The sequence below is a fragment of the Mycteria americana genome, chromosome 14 (assembly GCF_035582795.1).
Source record: "Mycteria americana isolate JAX WOST 10 ecotype Jacksonville Zoo and Gardens chromosome 14, USCA_MyAme_1.0, whole genome shotgun sequence".
Lineage (NCBI taxonomy): Eukaryota > Metazoa > Chordata > Aves > Ciconiiformes > Ciconiidae > Mycteria > Mycteria americana.
Genome location: NC_134378.1, coordinates 18,365,180 through 18,379,434, shown reverse-complemented (window position 1 = coordinate 18,379,434; position 14,255 = coordinate 18,365,180). Strand labels below are relative to the sequence as shown.

General features: G+C 72.9%; 2 protein-coding genes across 2 annotated transcripts in view; both read right to left on the bottom strand.

Moving 5' to 3' along the window:
• The window catches only part of SLC12A5 (solute carrier family 12 member 5), a 28,613-nt gene extending 24,613 nt beyond the window's left edge, over positions 1-4,000 (bottom strand). The window contains exon 1 of the mRNA XM_075516922.1: positions 3,874-4,000. Within this exon, the coding sequence (XP_075373037.1) occupies positions 3,874-3,982 (109 nt within the window). The 5' untranslated portion in view covers positions 3,983-4,000. The remainder of the gene's footprint in view (positions 1-3,873) is intronic.
• A 1,121-nt stretch (positions 4,001-5,121) lies between these two features.
• MMP9 (matrix metallopeptidase 9) lies at positions 5,122-11,436 on the bottom strand. Its single transcript, XM_075517211.1, has 13 exons — positions 9,599-11,436; positions 9,139-9,377; positions 8,616-8,764; positions 8,215-8,343; positions 7,958-8,131; positions 7,708-7,881; positions 7,396-7,569; positions 7,117-7,272; positions 6,802-7,027; positions 6,516-6,655; positions 6,252-6,402; positions 6,043-6,146; positions 5,122-5,733 (listed from the first exon to the last, which is right to left on the bottom strand). The coding sequence occupies exons 1-13, from the start codon at positions 9,740-9,742 to the stop codon at positions 5,624-5,626; spliced, it is 2,070 nt and encodes a 689-aa protein (XP_075373326.1). The 5' UTR covers positions 9,743-11,436; the 3' UTR covers positions 5,122-5,623.
• Between the last annotated feature and the right edge of the window lie 2,819 nt (positions 11,437-14,255).

Here is a 14,255-nt window from a genome sequence, read left to right as displayed (position 1 = left end):
AGCGATGCACACACACAGCCAGGGGCCGTTGCAGAGGATTTGCATCACGGTGTGCCCCGCAGCGCTCTGTCCTGCCGGCCCCACGAGCATAGGGGCAGCACATCCTGCAGCACCTCAGCGGGACGGAGGGGTCTTGCTCATCCTCGTCCAGATGGGTCAGGGCCCTGCCACCAGCACCAGGGCAAAAACAGAGCCTGGAAGTGACCCGGGTGCCAGCTGGGACCTGCCACCAGCCCCAGCGGCAGGACAGGACGTGGAGGGAGGGATGGTGTCCCGCGGGGCTGGGACCAGAGGCACAGGGAGCAGGGAGCTGGGAGCGAGTGCAGCTGCCCAAGGCCAAGAGCAGAAGGGCGGCCGTGGGGCAAGGCAGGAGGCAGTGGGGCAGAGCAGGAGGACGTAAGCTCCTGCGTCGCAAGAGCCCTGCACGGCACGCAGCTGGCGCGGCATCCCTGGCTGCCCTGCCCAGATGTCTTGCCAGCAGCGGGGCTGCGTCAGCAGGCGGCCGGGCAGCCCGGCACAGGGATCAGCCGTGGAAGCAACCTCCTCCCGCCAGGCCTCGCTCCCGGACAGCGCAGCCAAGGACCCCCCCGCAAGCAGCCCCACACCGGCTGCAGTGCCCCGGGGACACCAGGCTGCTGCAGCTGAGCGAGGGCCGGAGAGCACGGTGCTGGCCGAGGAGCAGCTGCACAGCCGTCGCCGGCTGCTCCCAAAAGGGTCAGGCGCAGGACCACGGCTGACTGAGGCATTGGGGTGTCCTGCGTCCCACACGGCACACCCTGCCTGGCCTGTGCAAGCACCCTTGGCCCCTGGCACCCTGCTGGAGCACCCCACGGCGGGTTCGGTGGCACAGAGAGGCCTTGGGAAGATGCTGCAGGTGGCAGATGGGACTTGGGCTGCCCCAGCCCCCCCGGGAGCAGTCCCACACCCACTGTGCCACACAGCCCCTCCACGGCGCAGCCCCTTGGCGCTTTTAATGACACCTCCCAAGAGCACCCGGTCTCCCACAAACCTGCCTTGCACGACTCCAGGCTGGGGGAGCTGGGGGGAGCTGGGGGAGCCAGGGGGGTTGCGGCAGCAGGGAGTGCTGGGCAGGGGGGCTGGGCCCCCCCCGCAAAGCCTGCCGCTTGCATGCACCCCTCTGCGCCCGGCGCCTGGTGCCCCATCCTCGCACCCCAGCCCCCCAGGGCAGCGGCCCCGCAGTGGGGTGTCCCTGCGGGCGGCAGCCGTGCGGCCGGGACGCAGCCAGGGCTGGTGGGGCCCCTGCCGCTGCCCAAGCCCCCCTCCCCCGGGTGCCCAGCCCCCGCCGGGGGCCGGCCCCCAGCACGGCTGCCCCACACAGCCCGGCCCACGGCCCACGGCCCACGGCCCCGCCCTCCCCGGCGGGTCTGCGAGAGCGACTGAACCCCCCAGCATCAGGAGCCGCCGGCAGGGATGACACCGGGCCCGGTTTCCATGGCAACGAGAGAGGCTCCTTAACCAGTTGGTTGCCATGACGACTGCCGCCGAGCCCGGCTGCCTCGGGATACGGGGGGGGGCTCCGCTCCAGGGACGCCCCGGTGCCCTCCCGAGCCAGGGCAGCTGCCCCACGGCCAGCGCCCCACGGCAAGCCCACCCGGTGCCCGGCCCCGCGGGAGGCCCGGCCCCTCACTCGCGGGTGCCGGGGGAGACCCCCGCGGGGGCGGCCGCAGCGGCCGGGTCCCGCGATGGCGGCGGGGCGGGGCGGGGCGGGGCGGGGCGGGGCGGGGCACACCCCGCCCTCGGGGGCCGGCGCCGCCCGTCCCGGCAGCGCCCCCTGGCGGCAGCGAGGCCCCGCGCAGCCCCGGCCGCCCCCGCCGACACCCGCGGGCCCCGCACAGACCCCGCGCCGGCCGCGGCCGTCCCGACCCGTCCCGTCCCGACCCGACCCCCCGGGCCCAGCCCCGGCTCCGGCCGCGCTGCAGCGGCAACCTGCGCCCGGCCCCGGGGACCCCGCTGCGGCGCCCTGCCCGCGCCCTGCCCGGCACCGGGAAGTCCCACCCGCGACTGCCCCGGGCCGCCCCTGCCCGGGCTCCGCACGGGGCTGAAGCCCGCCCCAGCACCACCCCCAGCGCCGGCCGCGCGGGGCCGCCCACGGGCAGAGCCGGCCGGGAGCGGCGGCAGCAAGGGCGGCCCCACGGCCCCGGCACGGCGCACGCAGCGCGGCACCAGCCCGCCGGGCAGGCTGCCCCGGGCCGGGCCAGCGGGGGGCGAGGGCCCGCGGGGCCGGGTGGTCCCACAGCACCGGGGTCCGTGCCGGGGCAGAGGGTCTGTGCCTGGGACCCCAGCTCTGCCGCCCGCAGCCCCACGCCAGCCCCGCAGGCGCCCGGCCCCACAGCACCCCCTCCATCCATCCCCGCGGAAGGCTGCGTCCACAGCCCCGGAGCAACGTGGGGCGTGAATCGGGGCGACCCCGGGGGCCCTCCGGCACACTGCCCCGACCTGTCGGCACACACCCTGCCACGGCCGCGGCCGACCCATGGTTCAGGGTCGGTCCTGGGGCGCCTGCCCGCAGGGTCGGGCCACTGGCTGTCCTCTGCGAGAACGCAAGGTCACAGCTCAGCCAGGGAGGGACGCCGTCCCTGCGCCTCCCCTGCCGTGGCCCCTGCAGCATGCCCACCCCAGCTCTCCCGTGGCCAGGCCTGCTCCTCACCCGGCCCACCCGGCCCACCTGGCCCCCCACGAGTAGACCAGCCATCGAGACGATAAGCCATTCCTGGAGGGCCACGGGCTCTGGCCACGGCTCCAGCCAGCACCGGCTGCTCTGCTCCCGGTGCAGCCCATAGGCCAGGCCCAGCTGCCCCAGGATGCTGTGGGGTGACAAGTGGCCCTGCGCCCACCCGCTAACGGGCCCAGCCCTCCGCCGCCCCACCAGAGCTGGGGTCCTGGGCAGGGGGCCCCAGGGGCCAGAGCCCACTCGTGGGGGCACAGCCCGGCCTGGCCATCACGGTGCCCGTCCAGCTGCTTGCCGCCTCCCACCAGCGCCCTTCGCCGAGGGCACAAGGTCACAGCTCCGCGCAGCACGGTGCTGCCGTCAGCTGGGTTTCTGGGATCGATACGGCTCTGGTGATGGTGCAGCCCCGCCGCCACATCCCCCGGGCACCGCGAGGCGATGGCCTGCCGGCCCCAGCGCCCGTGCCCACTGCGGCCCGGTGGGCCACCACCACCGAGGGCTAGCCGCAGCCTGCCTTCCCCATGCCCTCACGCTGGCCCGGCTGCAGCCCCACAGCCTGCGCTCCGCCACGGCCACCCAAGGAGCAGTGTAAAGCCTCGCACCCCGCAGCCGTCCCCCCGCATGCCAGCCGTGATCCCGGCTCCGTCCCGCTGCCGGTCCCGCAGGAGCGGGGCCTTGCTGCGACAGACCCCCGGGACGGGGACAGGTCAGGGGAGCTCCCCGGGGAGCGGGGGCAGCCCAGGGGGAGAGCCCAGGGATGGGGGGTCCTGCCCGGGCGGCCGAGCCCCGCTCCCCGCTCCGCACCCTCCATCCCCTGAGCCCCGCGGCCCTGCGCCAGCCCCGCTTCAGGTGTCCCCGCCGCCTCCGGGGGCCCCGGCCGACCGACCACGGGCCCGGGGCGACTCCGCACACCCCCACGGTGGCCCGATGGCCCCGCCCTGCCCCGCGGACCCTCACCACGGACGCTTCCCTGGGAGCCCTTCCCCATGGACCCTGCCCTGCTCCGCGGACCCTGTTCCACCGGTTCTGCCCTACCGGCTCTGCCCCACAGACCCCTCCCCGCGGGCCCTGCCCCGTCGGACCCTGCCCCACGGAGCCTCCCACGGACCCTGCCCCACGGACCCTGCCCCACGGAACACCCCCCCCCCCGGCGCCCGCCCCGCCGGCCGTGCCCGGGCGCTCACCTCTGCCGTCGCGGCGGGGCAGGCGGCCGCCCCCCGCGCCGCGGTCGGGTCCGCGGGCGGCCGTGGGGCCGTGGCGGGGCAGCGCGGTGACGGTGAACCGCCGGCTCATGGCCCCGCCGCCTCCACAAGTGGCTCCGGGCCCCGGCGGCCGCCGAGCGCGGCCCCGCCGGGCGCTGACCGGGGTCCTAGTGCCCGCGGCACCGCCCGCCGCGCCGCCCCGCGGCTGCAGGGCTGGCACGGCTCGGCCCGGCCCGGCCCGGCTTGGCAAAGGTCGGCTTGGCTAAGCTCGGCTCGGCTTGGCAAAGCTCGGCTAGGCTAAGCTCGGTTCGGTTCGGCGCGCCTCGGCTCGGCTCGGTTCGATACGGCTCGGCTCGGCTCGGCTTGGCAAAGCTCGGCTAGGCTAAACTGGGTTCGGTTCGGTTCGGCTAGGCTCGGCTCGGCTCGGTTCGGCACGACTTGGTTCGGTTCAGTTCGGCTCGGCACGGCTTGGCAAAGCTCGGCTAGGCTCGGCAGGACTCAGCTCACTACGGCTCGGCCCGGCTCGGTTCGGCTAGGCTAAGCTCGGCTCGGCTCGACGGGACGGACCGCGGGGTCGACCGGCCCCGCAGCCGCCGCCGCCGCCGCCGCACGGGGGGTGCTGGGACCGGACCCCGCGGGACGGGACGGGGCCGCGCTCTGCCCCCGCCCTGCGCGGAGCCGCGGCCGCTAATTACACTAATTACAGCCCCGGGGCTGCGGCCGCCCCACCCTGCCACGGCCCCGGGCAGCCCCCGGCCACGGCCACGGCCCCGGCCCTGCCGCCGAGCTCCGCGGGCCGCGGTGGGACCGGCCGGGGTGGGGTGGGGTGGGGTGGGCCGGGGCAGGGCGGCTCTGCGGGGCCAGGCGGCGGCGGGGCCCGGCCACACGGCGTGTGGCAAACGCCCATCCCTCGCCACCCGTGGAGAGCTGGGGACGCAGGGGAGGGCTGGGGGCTGGCGGGGTACGGGGGAGCCAGGGCGTGGGGGGGGGGCGGGGGACAGGAGGGGCTCTGGAGGGGCACAGGGGGCACGGGGGCTGGTGGCGGGGGATGTTGGGACCGGGGTACCTCCCCCCCGGTGGCACCCAGCGCCCCTCAGGGATCCCAGAGCCCTCAGCAGAAGGGGGGCTTGGCTGCAGCCCCCCCTTCCCCACCGACACTGGCCCCCCACACCCCGGGGGTTTGCCGCGCTGCGGCCCCGGCCGGCTGACGAAGCACTCGGAGGCCGCGTCCGAAGGATTCTCTTTATTAAAAACGGGCAGATGGAGGTCGGCAGAGCGGGCGGCCGGCAGGAGCGAGGCGGAGCCCCGTGTCCCTGCCCCGGCCGAGTCCCCGGGCGCCAGCTCCCAGCGGAGCCCGGCCCCACGCGGCGTGGCCGGCCCAGGAAAAAGCCGAAGTCGTTACGGATCCGTGTGCGGTTTGCACCAGGCAAACGCCTCTGCGCGCTGGAGCCGGCGCGGGCAGGGGCTGCGCGGTGCCCGCTGCAGCGAGAGTCCCGCTCCCCGGGCGGGGCTCCCCGGGCGGGGCAGCTCCCGAGGGGCGGCCCCGGGACTCCCTGCCCCTTCCTGCCGGGGAGACGGCAAAGCCCCCACCTCGGCGGGAGCTGCCCCACGGCCGCGAGGCTGCGTGGCCCCCGGTGCCCCGGGGGGTCAGGCTGCGAGACGGGAGCCGAGGGGTTGGGAGCGGCGGGCAGGGAGCAGTGCACCGGCCAGAGCCGGGCGGGTGGTTGTGTCCTCAGTGCTGGGGGCACTGCAGGATGTCGTACTTGACGTAGCCCACCCGGTCCACCTGGTAGCGTGGCGTCATTCTCCAGTAGAAGCTGCCCTGGCAGAAGTGGTACTTGTCTGGGCGAGGAGGGAGGCAGAGGAAATGCAGGATCAGCAGGAGGGTGGCTGTGCGAGGACCCGTCCCGGCAGCCGCCCGAGCGGCGCGAGCACGTGGGGATCTGGCCCTGGCAGACAGCCCTCACCAGGGCCCGGCCAGCCCCACCGCAGGGACCCACCGGGGCCGATGGCGTGCCTTGCCCCAGGGCCGTTCCCCACGCCCGCACGCATCCTGCGCCCAGCACCGGGGCGACGCAGCCCCTGCCCGCGGGAGGCTCGGGGCAGCGCAGGGGTGACCGCACAGCCCCCACCCGCCAGGTCCCCGCTCACCTTGGTAGAGGAAGACATTGCGCGCGTCGAGGGGGACACCGGTGAAGACGTCGTCGGTGGCGCGGGGGTAGCCCTTGTCCACCCTCTGGACCTTCACATCCAGCCTGCGGGGAGAGCAGAGCCGTGCTGAGGGCTGCCGGGAGCCCTCCGTCGCAGCCCCCCACGGGGGGAGCCGGCAGGCGCCGCTGTAGCCGTCCGGACCCGCTCACCTCCAGTAGCTCTCCCCACTGAAGAGCAGCACTTTGCCACGGCCCCGCTGCAGGGCCCCCGAGATGCGGCCAGCTTCCTTCCCGATGCCCAGCTTCTCGATCCCCCGGGGGCCCAGCACGCTCTTGCCAGAAAACACCCAGAACTGCCGACCTGCAGCCAGGTGAGAGCACGGGCGTCAGCCAGCCCCAAGGGTGCCAGGGCAGGAGCAGGCTCCTCGTGACGCCGGTGGCACTGGGGCCGAGGGCGGCAGGGGCAGAGCTCACCAGCAAAGAAGAAGACCCTCTTGGTGAGCACGTCCTGGAAAGCAGCGTCGATGACAGCTGGGAGGCCGGGCCAGGTGTCTGCGATGGAGAAGGCGCCCTGAATGCCGGACTTCCAGAAGGACGAGCGGGTCCAGTATTTCCTGGTGGGGAAGGTCAGCCGTCCTGTTAACCTAAGCCTGGCACAGCCCCGTGGCTCCCACGCCGCTGGCACAGCCCCATGTGCCCCCACGCCCCCCTGTTGCCCTGGCACTTCCCAGGGCAGGAGGCACCCGGTGCTGCCGCTCACCCGTCCTTGAAGAAATGCAACTCCCCGTTGATCTCCGTGATGGCGTCGAAGTTCTTCTCCATGCAGGCATCCCGGCTGGGGTCCACAGGAACGGGCTCAGCTGTGGGCTCCGGTGTCTCCTCCTCCTCCTCGGTGGTGGAGGTGCTGCCGGCCTCTGTGGGCATGGGCTGGGGCTCCTCGGTGGGCACAGGCGCAGGGGCAGTGGGCTTGGGGCCAGAGCCACGACCTGAGCGAATACAGGGGAGGGCGTGAGGCTGGGGGCTGGCCCAGCACTGCGGGACCCCTGGCACGCCCAGCTGCAGCACAGCTGCTCACCATAGAGGTACTGGATGCCTTGGACATCATCCGGGTCCAGCTGGAAGTCCTGGACGTAGCTGTACATGGGGTACATCAGGGCCTCACGCACGCTGGAGTGGTCCAGCCCCAGAGAGTGCCCAAACTCGTGGGCAGCCACCAGGAAGATGCTGTAACCTGGGGGAAAGCACCGGCCTCAGTGCCTGGCGGGACGGGATATGCCGGCCAGGGACCGCGACCCCCGTGGGGACTGTGCCAGCACGGTGTGGGGCCGGAGGGCGCAAGCAGCGGGGCTGGTACCTCTGTCTGGGCAGAAGCCCCACTTCTTGTCAGTGTCATAGTTGCTGGTGGTGGCACACCACAGCTTGCCGTCCTGCCGGCCCTGGCTGGTGCAGGAGCTGTAGGACTGCCCCTGGAAGGTGAAGGGGAAGACGCACGGGTCCCCCTGGGAGTTGCCGCCGATCACCGCCGTGTCTGCAGCACAGTGTCAGTGGGGCTGGCCTCGGTCCCCGGGACAGTCCCGAGACCCCTCAGGCGCCCACCCTGCCCACGATGGCTGGGGACCAGCCACCCTGCGCACCCCCTCCCCGCGCACCCCCTCCCCACTCGCACCTCGGTTGGGGCAGAAGCCGTATTTCTTGTCCTGGTCGAAGTTGGAGGTGGTGGCACACCAGCGGTAGCCATCAGAGCGCCCGTCCGTGGTGCAGGTGTCGTAGGAGGTGCCGTCAAAAATGAAGGGGAAGACGCAGGGGGACCCGTCACTGTTGCCGCCGTTGGTGTAGAGGACTGCAGGGCGAGGAGGGGTGAGGACGGCCCCAGGCACCTGCGGGGCCGGGCAGGGGCTGCAGCCGCTGCTACTCACGTTCGCTGGGGCAGAAGCCGTATTTCTTGTCCCGGTCATAGCTGGCGGTGGTGGCACACCAGGGCAGCCCGTCCGTGCGCCCCTCCGTGATGCACCGGGAGTAGGAGTGGCCCTCAAAGACGAAGGGAAAGTGGCAGTTGGCCCCGTTGGCGTTCCCATGGCGGGTCTTCACCACTGCTTGGGAGAGGGGCGGCTCAGCAACGAGGCTGGGGCGGGCACCTTCGGCCCCCCCCGGACCCGTCGGACGCTGCCCTTACCTAAGCCAGTGCCCAGCGTCCAGAACTCATCGTCGTCGAAGTGGGCATCACCCTGGACCCCCTGGCCCGGGGGAAAGGCGTGGGCCAAGAGCCCGTCCTTGCCGTCGAAGGGGTACCCATCCCCGTGCTCTGCAGGGACAAGCACCCTCAGAGCCGGCCCTGCCAGGGGAGCCCCCGTGTCCCCAGCGCGCGCACAGACCCCGAGCACGTGAGCCCTGCACAGCCCCTGCGTGCCTGCACACGCGCATGCCTGTTGGCACATGCAGGGGCAGAGGGACCCCAGGCACGCGGGGACGCGGCTCGGGGAGGTGCAGGGTGACGGTCCCGCGGGCAGGGACCTGCCAGCCCTCTCCCCACAGCTGAGCCGGCTTCCGGCTCCCTGCCTGCCCGTGGGACATCACCTCCGCTGCCAAACATGATCATGATGTCTGCCTCGCCGCTGTATATCTGGGTGAAGGTGAGGGGGGTCACGTCGCTCCACACTTTGAACGCCCGCTTGAAGGCGTCGTCGATTATGGCACGGTCCAGGTCGGGGGAGTAGTTCATCACTCTGCCAGGGGAAGCAGGGGGGTCAGCGCTGCCAGGTCCCGGCTCGTGCCGCAGGAGTGACCCTGCTCCGGGCGCACGGCGGGGACGTGCCCCCGCCCTAGGAGGGGACAGCAGCGCTGGCACGGCCGGGCAGAGCAGCCGGCCACCACCCTCAGGCTGGGGCTCAGATGCTCTCCTGGGCGCCGGGGAGCAGATGCCGCCTCTGCGCCAGCTTGGCCCTGGCTGCACCGAGACCCAGCTGTGCCGGCAGTGCCGGGGTATGGCCCGCGGGCCGAGCGGAGGCTGCCACCCTGCCTGGGCCCTCGTGCCCGTCTCCATCCCCAGCGACCGTCGCCCTGCGGGCACAAGGCTCTGCCTTCTGGGGCAGAGACTCACCGGTACGTCAGGTCCATGTGGTCCCACTTGAGGTCCCCCTGGAAGGTGAGGAAGGCTCCCACATCGGGGACGCCACAGCGGGGGGCTCGCATGGCCTCCAGAGTGCTGGCATCCAGCTCCCCCGTCTCCTCCAGGCCCAGCTGCTTCTGCATCTTGCGCAGTGCCTTGGCCAGGGACACGTGCTTGCTGCTCGTCCTTGCCTCCGCCTCCGTGGTGTAGCCAAACCGCAGCAGGTAGCTCTGGGGAGGAAAGGCAGCCGGCGGGGCTGAGCGAGGCGGGAGGGGGCTCGGGCGGTCCCAGGCACCGCACACCCCCGGTACCCGACCCCAGCCCGGGCACCTCCCGGGGTGCAGGGAGACAGGCAGCCCCTGAGCTCAGCCCGCAGCCCCGCACTGCCGCCCCGGGAGCCCCTTGGGGTCCTGGGTGCCCGGAGGGGGCCGTGGGGCCGCGCTCCCCTCACCTCCGCCAGCTCCAGGTCCGACAGGGTGCTGACCAGCTCCCCCGGGAAGGTGACAACCGCCTGCGGCTTGCTCTGGAGAGGGGCTGCGCAGCAGGAGAGGGCCAGCAGCCCCACGGCGAGTGAGGCCGGGAGGACAAGTGCCATGGTGCAGCAGCGGCAGGAGGGCTGTGGCTGTGCTGGGTCCCCGCCGCTCGCTCTGGGTGCCACCGGGCTCCCACTCCTATTTATGTGGCGGGGAGGGCAATGAGTCACCCTCAGACCCCTCAGCGACTCACGCTCCCTTCCCACAGTGACGAAACGCACACTCAGGCTCCTCCGTTCCCTGCCTTAACTGTTTCATCACCTTGTTTACTAAACACACTCCGTCGCGTGGCCGTGCAAGGCACGACGATGGGTGCGAGGAAGAGCTGGGGCACGGCACAGCCCAGCTGCCCTGGGGCTGCCCCGCGGCGGGGCGGCCGTCGGTGAGGGGCACTGCCCTGCCGGCCCCAAGGCTGTGGTGGCAGCGGGAACAGCAGGGGAGCATGGAGGCTGGGGGGACAGCTGGGCGCTCGGGGCCCTGCAGCCGTGTTGCCGCAACCGGCCGACGCTGAGCTCAGCCGGCTGAGGGCCGACGCCACCAGAGCCAGACCCGCGGGGGCCTGGGTGGGCACTGGGGCTGCGCGGGCAGAGCCGGCAGGGGAGCCCCTGCCCAGAGCCCCGGCGCCTGCAGCCCGCCTGCCCGGGAGCCGGACGCCAGAGCTCGGACCCTCACCGGGATGCAGCGTCCGTCCCCATGTCCCCCGCCGTGGCTGCATCACTCCGGCGGGGCAGAGTGTTCCCAGCACAGGGGGTCCTCGCGTCTCATCGCCTCACAGGTGCCTCTAAGCCCACTTGCCGGCAGCTGCCTGGCAGAGCCCTGCGGGACCGGGGACAGTGCCTGGCACAGGAGCAGCTCCGTGCCCGGGGACACTCCGGCGGGGCCCACGGGACATGGGGGTGCCCTGTCCTCGCCGCCGGCTGCTCCGCAGGGTGCTGCTGACTCAGGTTCCCACTCGGCGCAGCACAAACCTCGCCATGGGATGGTGTTTTCCTGCTTCTCCCAAAGTGCCGACGCTTGTGGGAACAGGAGTGGTGAAGGGGAAAGCAAACAGGGATGAGGAGCGAGAGGAAAACAGATGGCAGAGCGGAGAGAAAGGCGCAGCGTCAGCCGGGGGAGGTGGGAGGGCCGGTGCAGCCCAGCGACGCTGCCTGAGACGCAGGTCCCAGGACAGGTTCCCCTTCCCCAGCTCTCGCTAAGCCCGGGCTGCGGCCCTGCAGCCACCCCCGGCCCTGCATCACCCGGGGCTCTGGCTGAGTTACGCTGGAGTCCAGCAAGGCTGAGGGATGGCGAGAGGAGAGGGGCCGTGCTCCCCTGCGCTCTTGCGGAGGAGCCCCGACACCCGAGGGAGCGCTCATCCCCGGGGCAGCATCGCCCACGCGGGGCAGACGGGCTCACTGAGGGGGCTCACCCCGGGCGGGGGCTCTGCCCCGGACCCCCTCCCCACCCGGCCAGGGTCCCACGGCCCCGCTCCCAGCCCGGCCGCGTGCAGGGGAGCTGCCGAGCGGCAGGCGCCCAGTGCCGATGGGATGCAGCGCCAGGGCTGCGGTCGCCGGGCACGGGGAGCTCACAGGCAGCGCAAGCCCTGCCAGGAGGAAGCAGGGCTGAGAAATCGCGGGGTTGCCTCACTCCCCACCACAGCCCTGCAAGAGCAGCCCTGGTTCCCAGGCAGAGGAAGTTGCTTCACAAGCAGCCGCCGTCCTGCACCCCGGTGTGACAAACACGTCCAGCCCTGGGTGCCCACACGCAGCCCCTTCCTGGCGGGACAGGGGCCAGGAACCCCCACAGCCAGGCCATCCCCGCCACCTCCCCTCCCCCGGGGTCCAGCCTGCCGCCTCTCACCCCTGTGCACGGCCCAGCTCCTTGCAAGGCAGGAGGCGGCAGCTCCCCGCGCTCCCTGCCTGGCCAGCAGCCGGGCTGAGGACACGGGGCTCAGCCGAGGCGTCCCGCGGCCCCTGCTGCAGCCGATGGCTCCCGGGGTGCGCAGGGAGCCGGCACCGCTCCACGTCCTCCACCCTCCAGGCCGCCAGGACCTCAGCCCACAGCACACGGAGCTGGTGCTGGAGCTGGATGCAGAAGCACCGCTGGGAGGATGCACCCCCAGGACAGCCCGGGCAAGGGGACCTCTGACACCGGCTCCGGGGCGCAGCCAGGGAGGCCAGATCCGGCTCTGGCCTCCCCGGCGCTGCGGCAAATCCCTGGGCCTTTCCCATGCTATTCCCATCCCTCGTTTCTGCCACATGCGGGAGCCGCAGCTCCCACAGCCTGGGCGCACTGCCATAGCACCCCCGCACCGCACCGCGCCACGCCGCGCCACGCCGCCTGCGGCACCCCTGAGGGCAGAGCCACGGCCGAGCAGAGCGGCACTGACCGGGACGGGGCTCGGAGGAGAGCAATGGCAGGAGGAGCCGAGAGCCAGGGCCCCGCACACCACGCAGCCCATCCTGGCAGGCCCACGCTCGCCCGGCCCCAGCTGGCTCCGGGGTACACCGGTGGGTCCGCGGCCAACAGCCCCGAGCATCCTGGAGCTGGGCAGCTGGGGTCCGCCCGGCCTCTCCCACTGACTCACGGCCCCACTCGCCAGCTTCCTCCTGGCACCGGCTCTGGGGATTTTCTGGTGACTCTCTGGAGGCTCCGCAGGGAGCCGGGGCAGGGCCAGGGCAGCAGGGAAACCCCCACGTCTGGCAGCACCGGCAGCCGCAGAGCCGGGCTGGGGAACTCCGCGGGGACAGGCTTGGCACTGCCAGCACGAACCCCACAGGCAGCCCCCGCCCCGTGCGGGGCCAGGCCGGGGAGCTGGGGCAAGGTACGCGTCCCTCGCACGGGCACACGCAGAGGGATGCCCGCTGGTGGGCGCGGAGGGCGGTGGTGAGCACCGGCAGCGCCGCAGGCAGGAGAGGGCTTCCGGCTGCCAGGGAACCCCAGAGCATCTGGGTGCTGTGCCCAGCCCACGCCTGTCCAAGGGCACTGTTTACACCCAGAGCCCCGGTAAGGACGAGTGACATGGAAAAACCCATGTGGACGTCCTCCATCCCAGCTGGCTGCCCGAGCCACGAGGCTGCCTGTCACCACTGCCGCCGCCGAAAGGGGAAGGAACAGCCACCGCAGCCCCTTCCCACGCCCTTACTCACAGCCACCCTCACACAGGCAGGCACCGCAGGGAGACCCCCGTGGGAAGCAGGTCTGGGACCCGGCTGGGGCCGGACGCCGGCCTGGACCCCAGCCAGCGGGGAGGCAGCAGCCCTGCCCGGGGCAGAGGCTGACGGGACACGGCAGCAGCTGGGAGGTGCTGGCTGGGCCGGCAGCGAGGTTTGGGCGGGCTGGACGGAGCCAGGGACCCCCAGAGCCGGGCCCGGACCCTCCCCAGCTCCGTTCCCCCAGCGCAGGCGAGCAGAGTCGGGGCCAGCTGGGGAGGGAGCGCGGCACCGAGTGGCCAGGGGAGAGGTCCGACAGCCGCAGCCATGGGGTGCACCAGCAAAGGTGGCGGGAGAGTCGAGGAGCCGGGGGGCAAGGGGACGCCCGGCCGCCACTGTCGCTGCCTCACACCTGGGAGCCCAAAGGTCCAGGCAGGGGACGGGGGACGCAGGAGCGAAGGGCAGGCCCAGGCGTGCGGATGGCATCAGACGCCCTCCGGGCGCGAGGGACTGGGCAGGAGCGCGGCAGAGCGCGGCAGAGGGGAAGCAGGGCGGGAGGGAGTCAGCATCTTGTGCGGGTGAGACAGCGCTGGGTCGGGGAGAGCACGGTGCCAGCCGCCGCGGGGAAGCACGGCCGGCGCGGAGGGCAGGGAGCTGCTCAGACCCGTCAGCTGCCACACACAGTGCCAGCGCCGCGTCCACCACGGCAAAGCCAGATTCCCTGGCCGGCGGACAGGGCGCCGGCGCCTGCCCCCAGCCAAGCCGTGCAGCTGCAGCTGCCAGCCCCACGGCCCCGAGCCGCGGCGCCGCGAGCCCAGCCCTGCTCCCGTCCCACGGGCTCTGCAGCACCCCGTGGGTGCAGAGCCCAGGGAGCAGAGCTGCCGCCCGCGGGCCGGCTGCCCCGGCCAGCACCAGCCCACCGTACAGCATGGCGTCCCGGGCACGGGGATGCTTGGCGCGGGAGCGAGACTGAAGGCACGGGGAGCAGCTCTGCGTCAGAGGCTTGGAAGCCCCATTGCTCCTGCTCAAGGGCTCCAGACAAAAACAAAATTCCTGCACACGCTTCCCGTATCTGCTGCCTCGACGCCAGGCCATGCGTGGGCTGGGATCGCATCCTCCAGCTGGGCCCAGGACCCTTCTTGGCAAACCACGCCGCATGCCACGGCCCCACAGCGCTCCCGGCACCGCTGGTCCCCGGCCCCACACGCCTCCCCTGCCTGCCCGATGCTCCGTGGATGCACCTGCTCGTCTCCCTGTCCCTGCCGGACCCTGCCTGTCCCTTGCCTCACCTGGGGAACTCCCCACCCTCTCAACACCAGCTTCTTGCGAGTCCTTTGCCCCGTTTGCCTGGGCAGGAGGCGGTGTCCTGCCCCCCAGCCCTGCCACCCCCCCAGTGCTGCTGCTCTCCGCAGCCTCTCGTCTGGGCGAGGATGACACAGCCGGT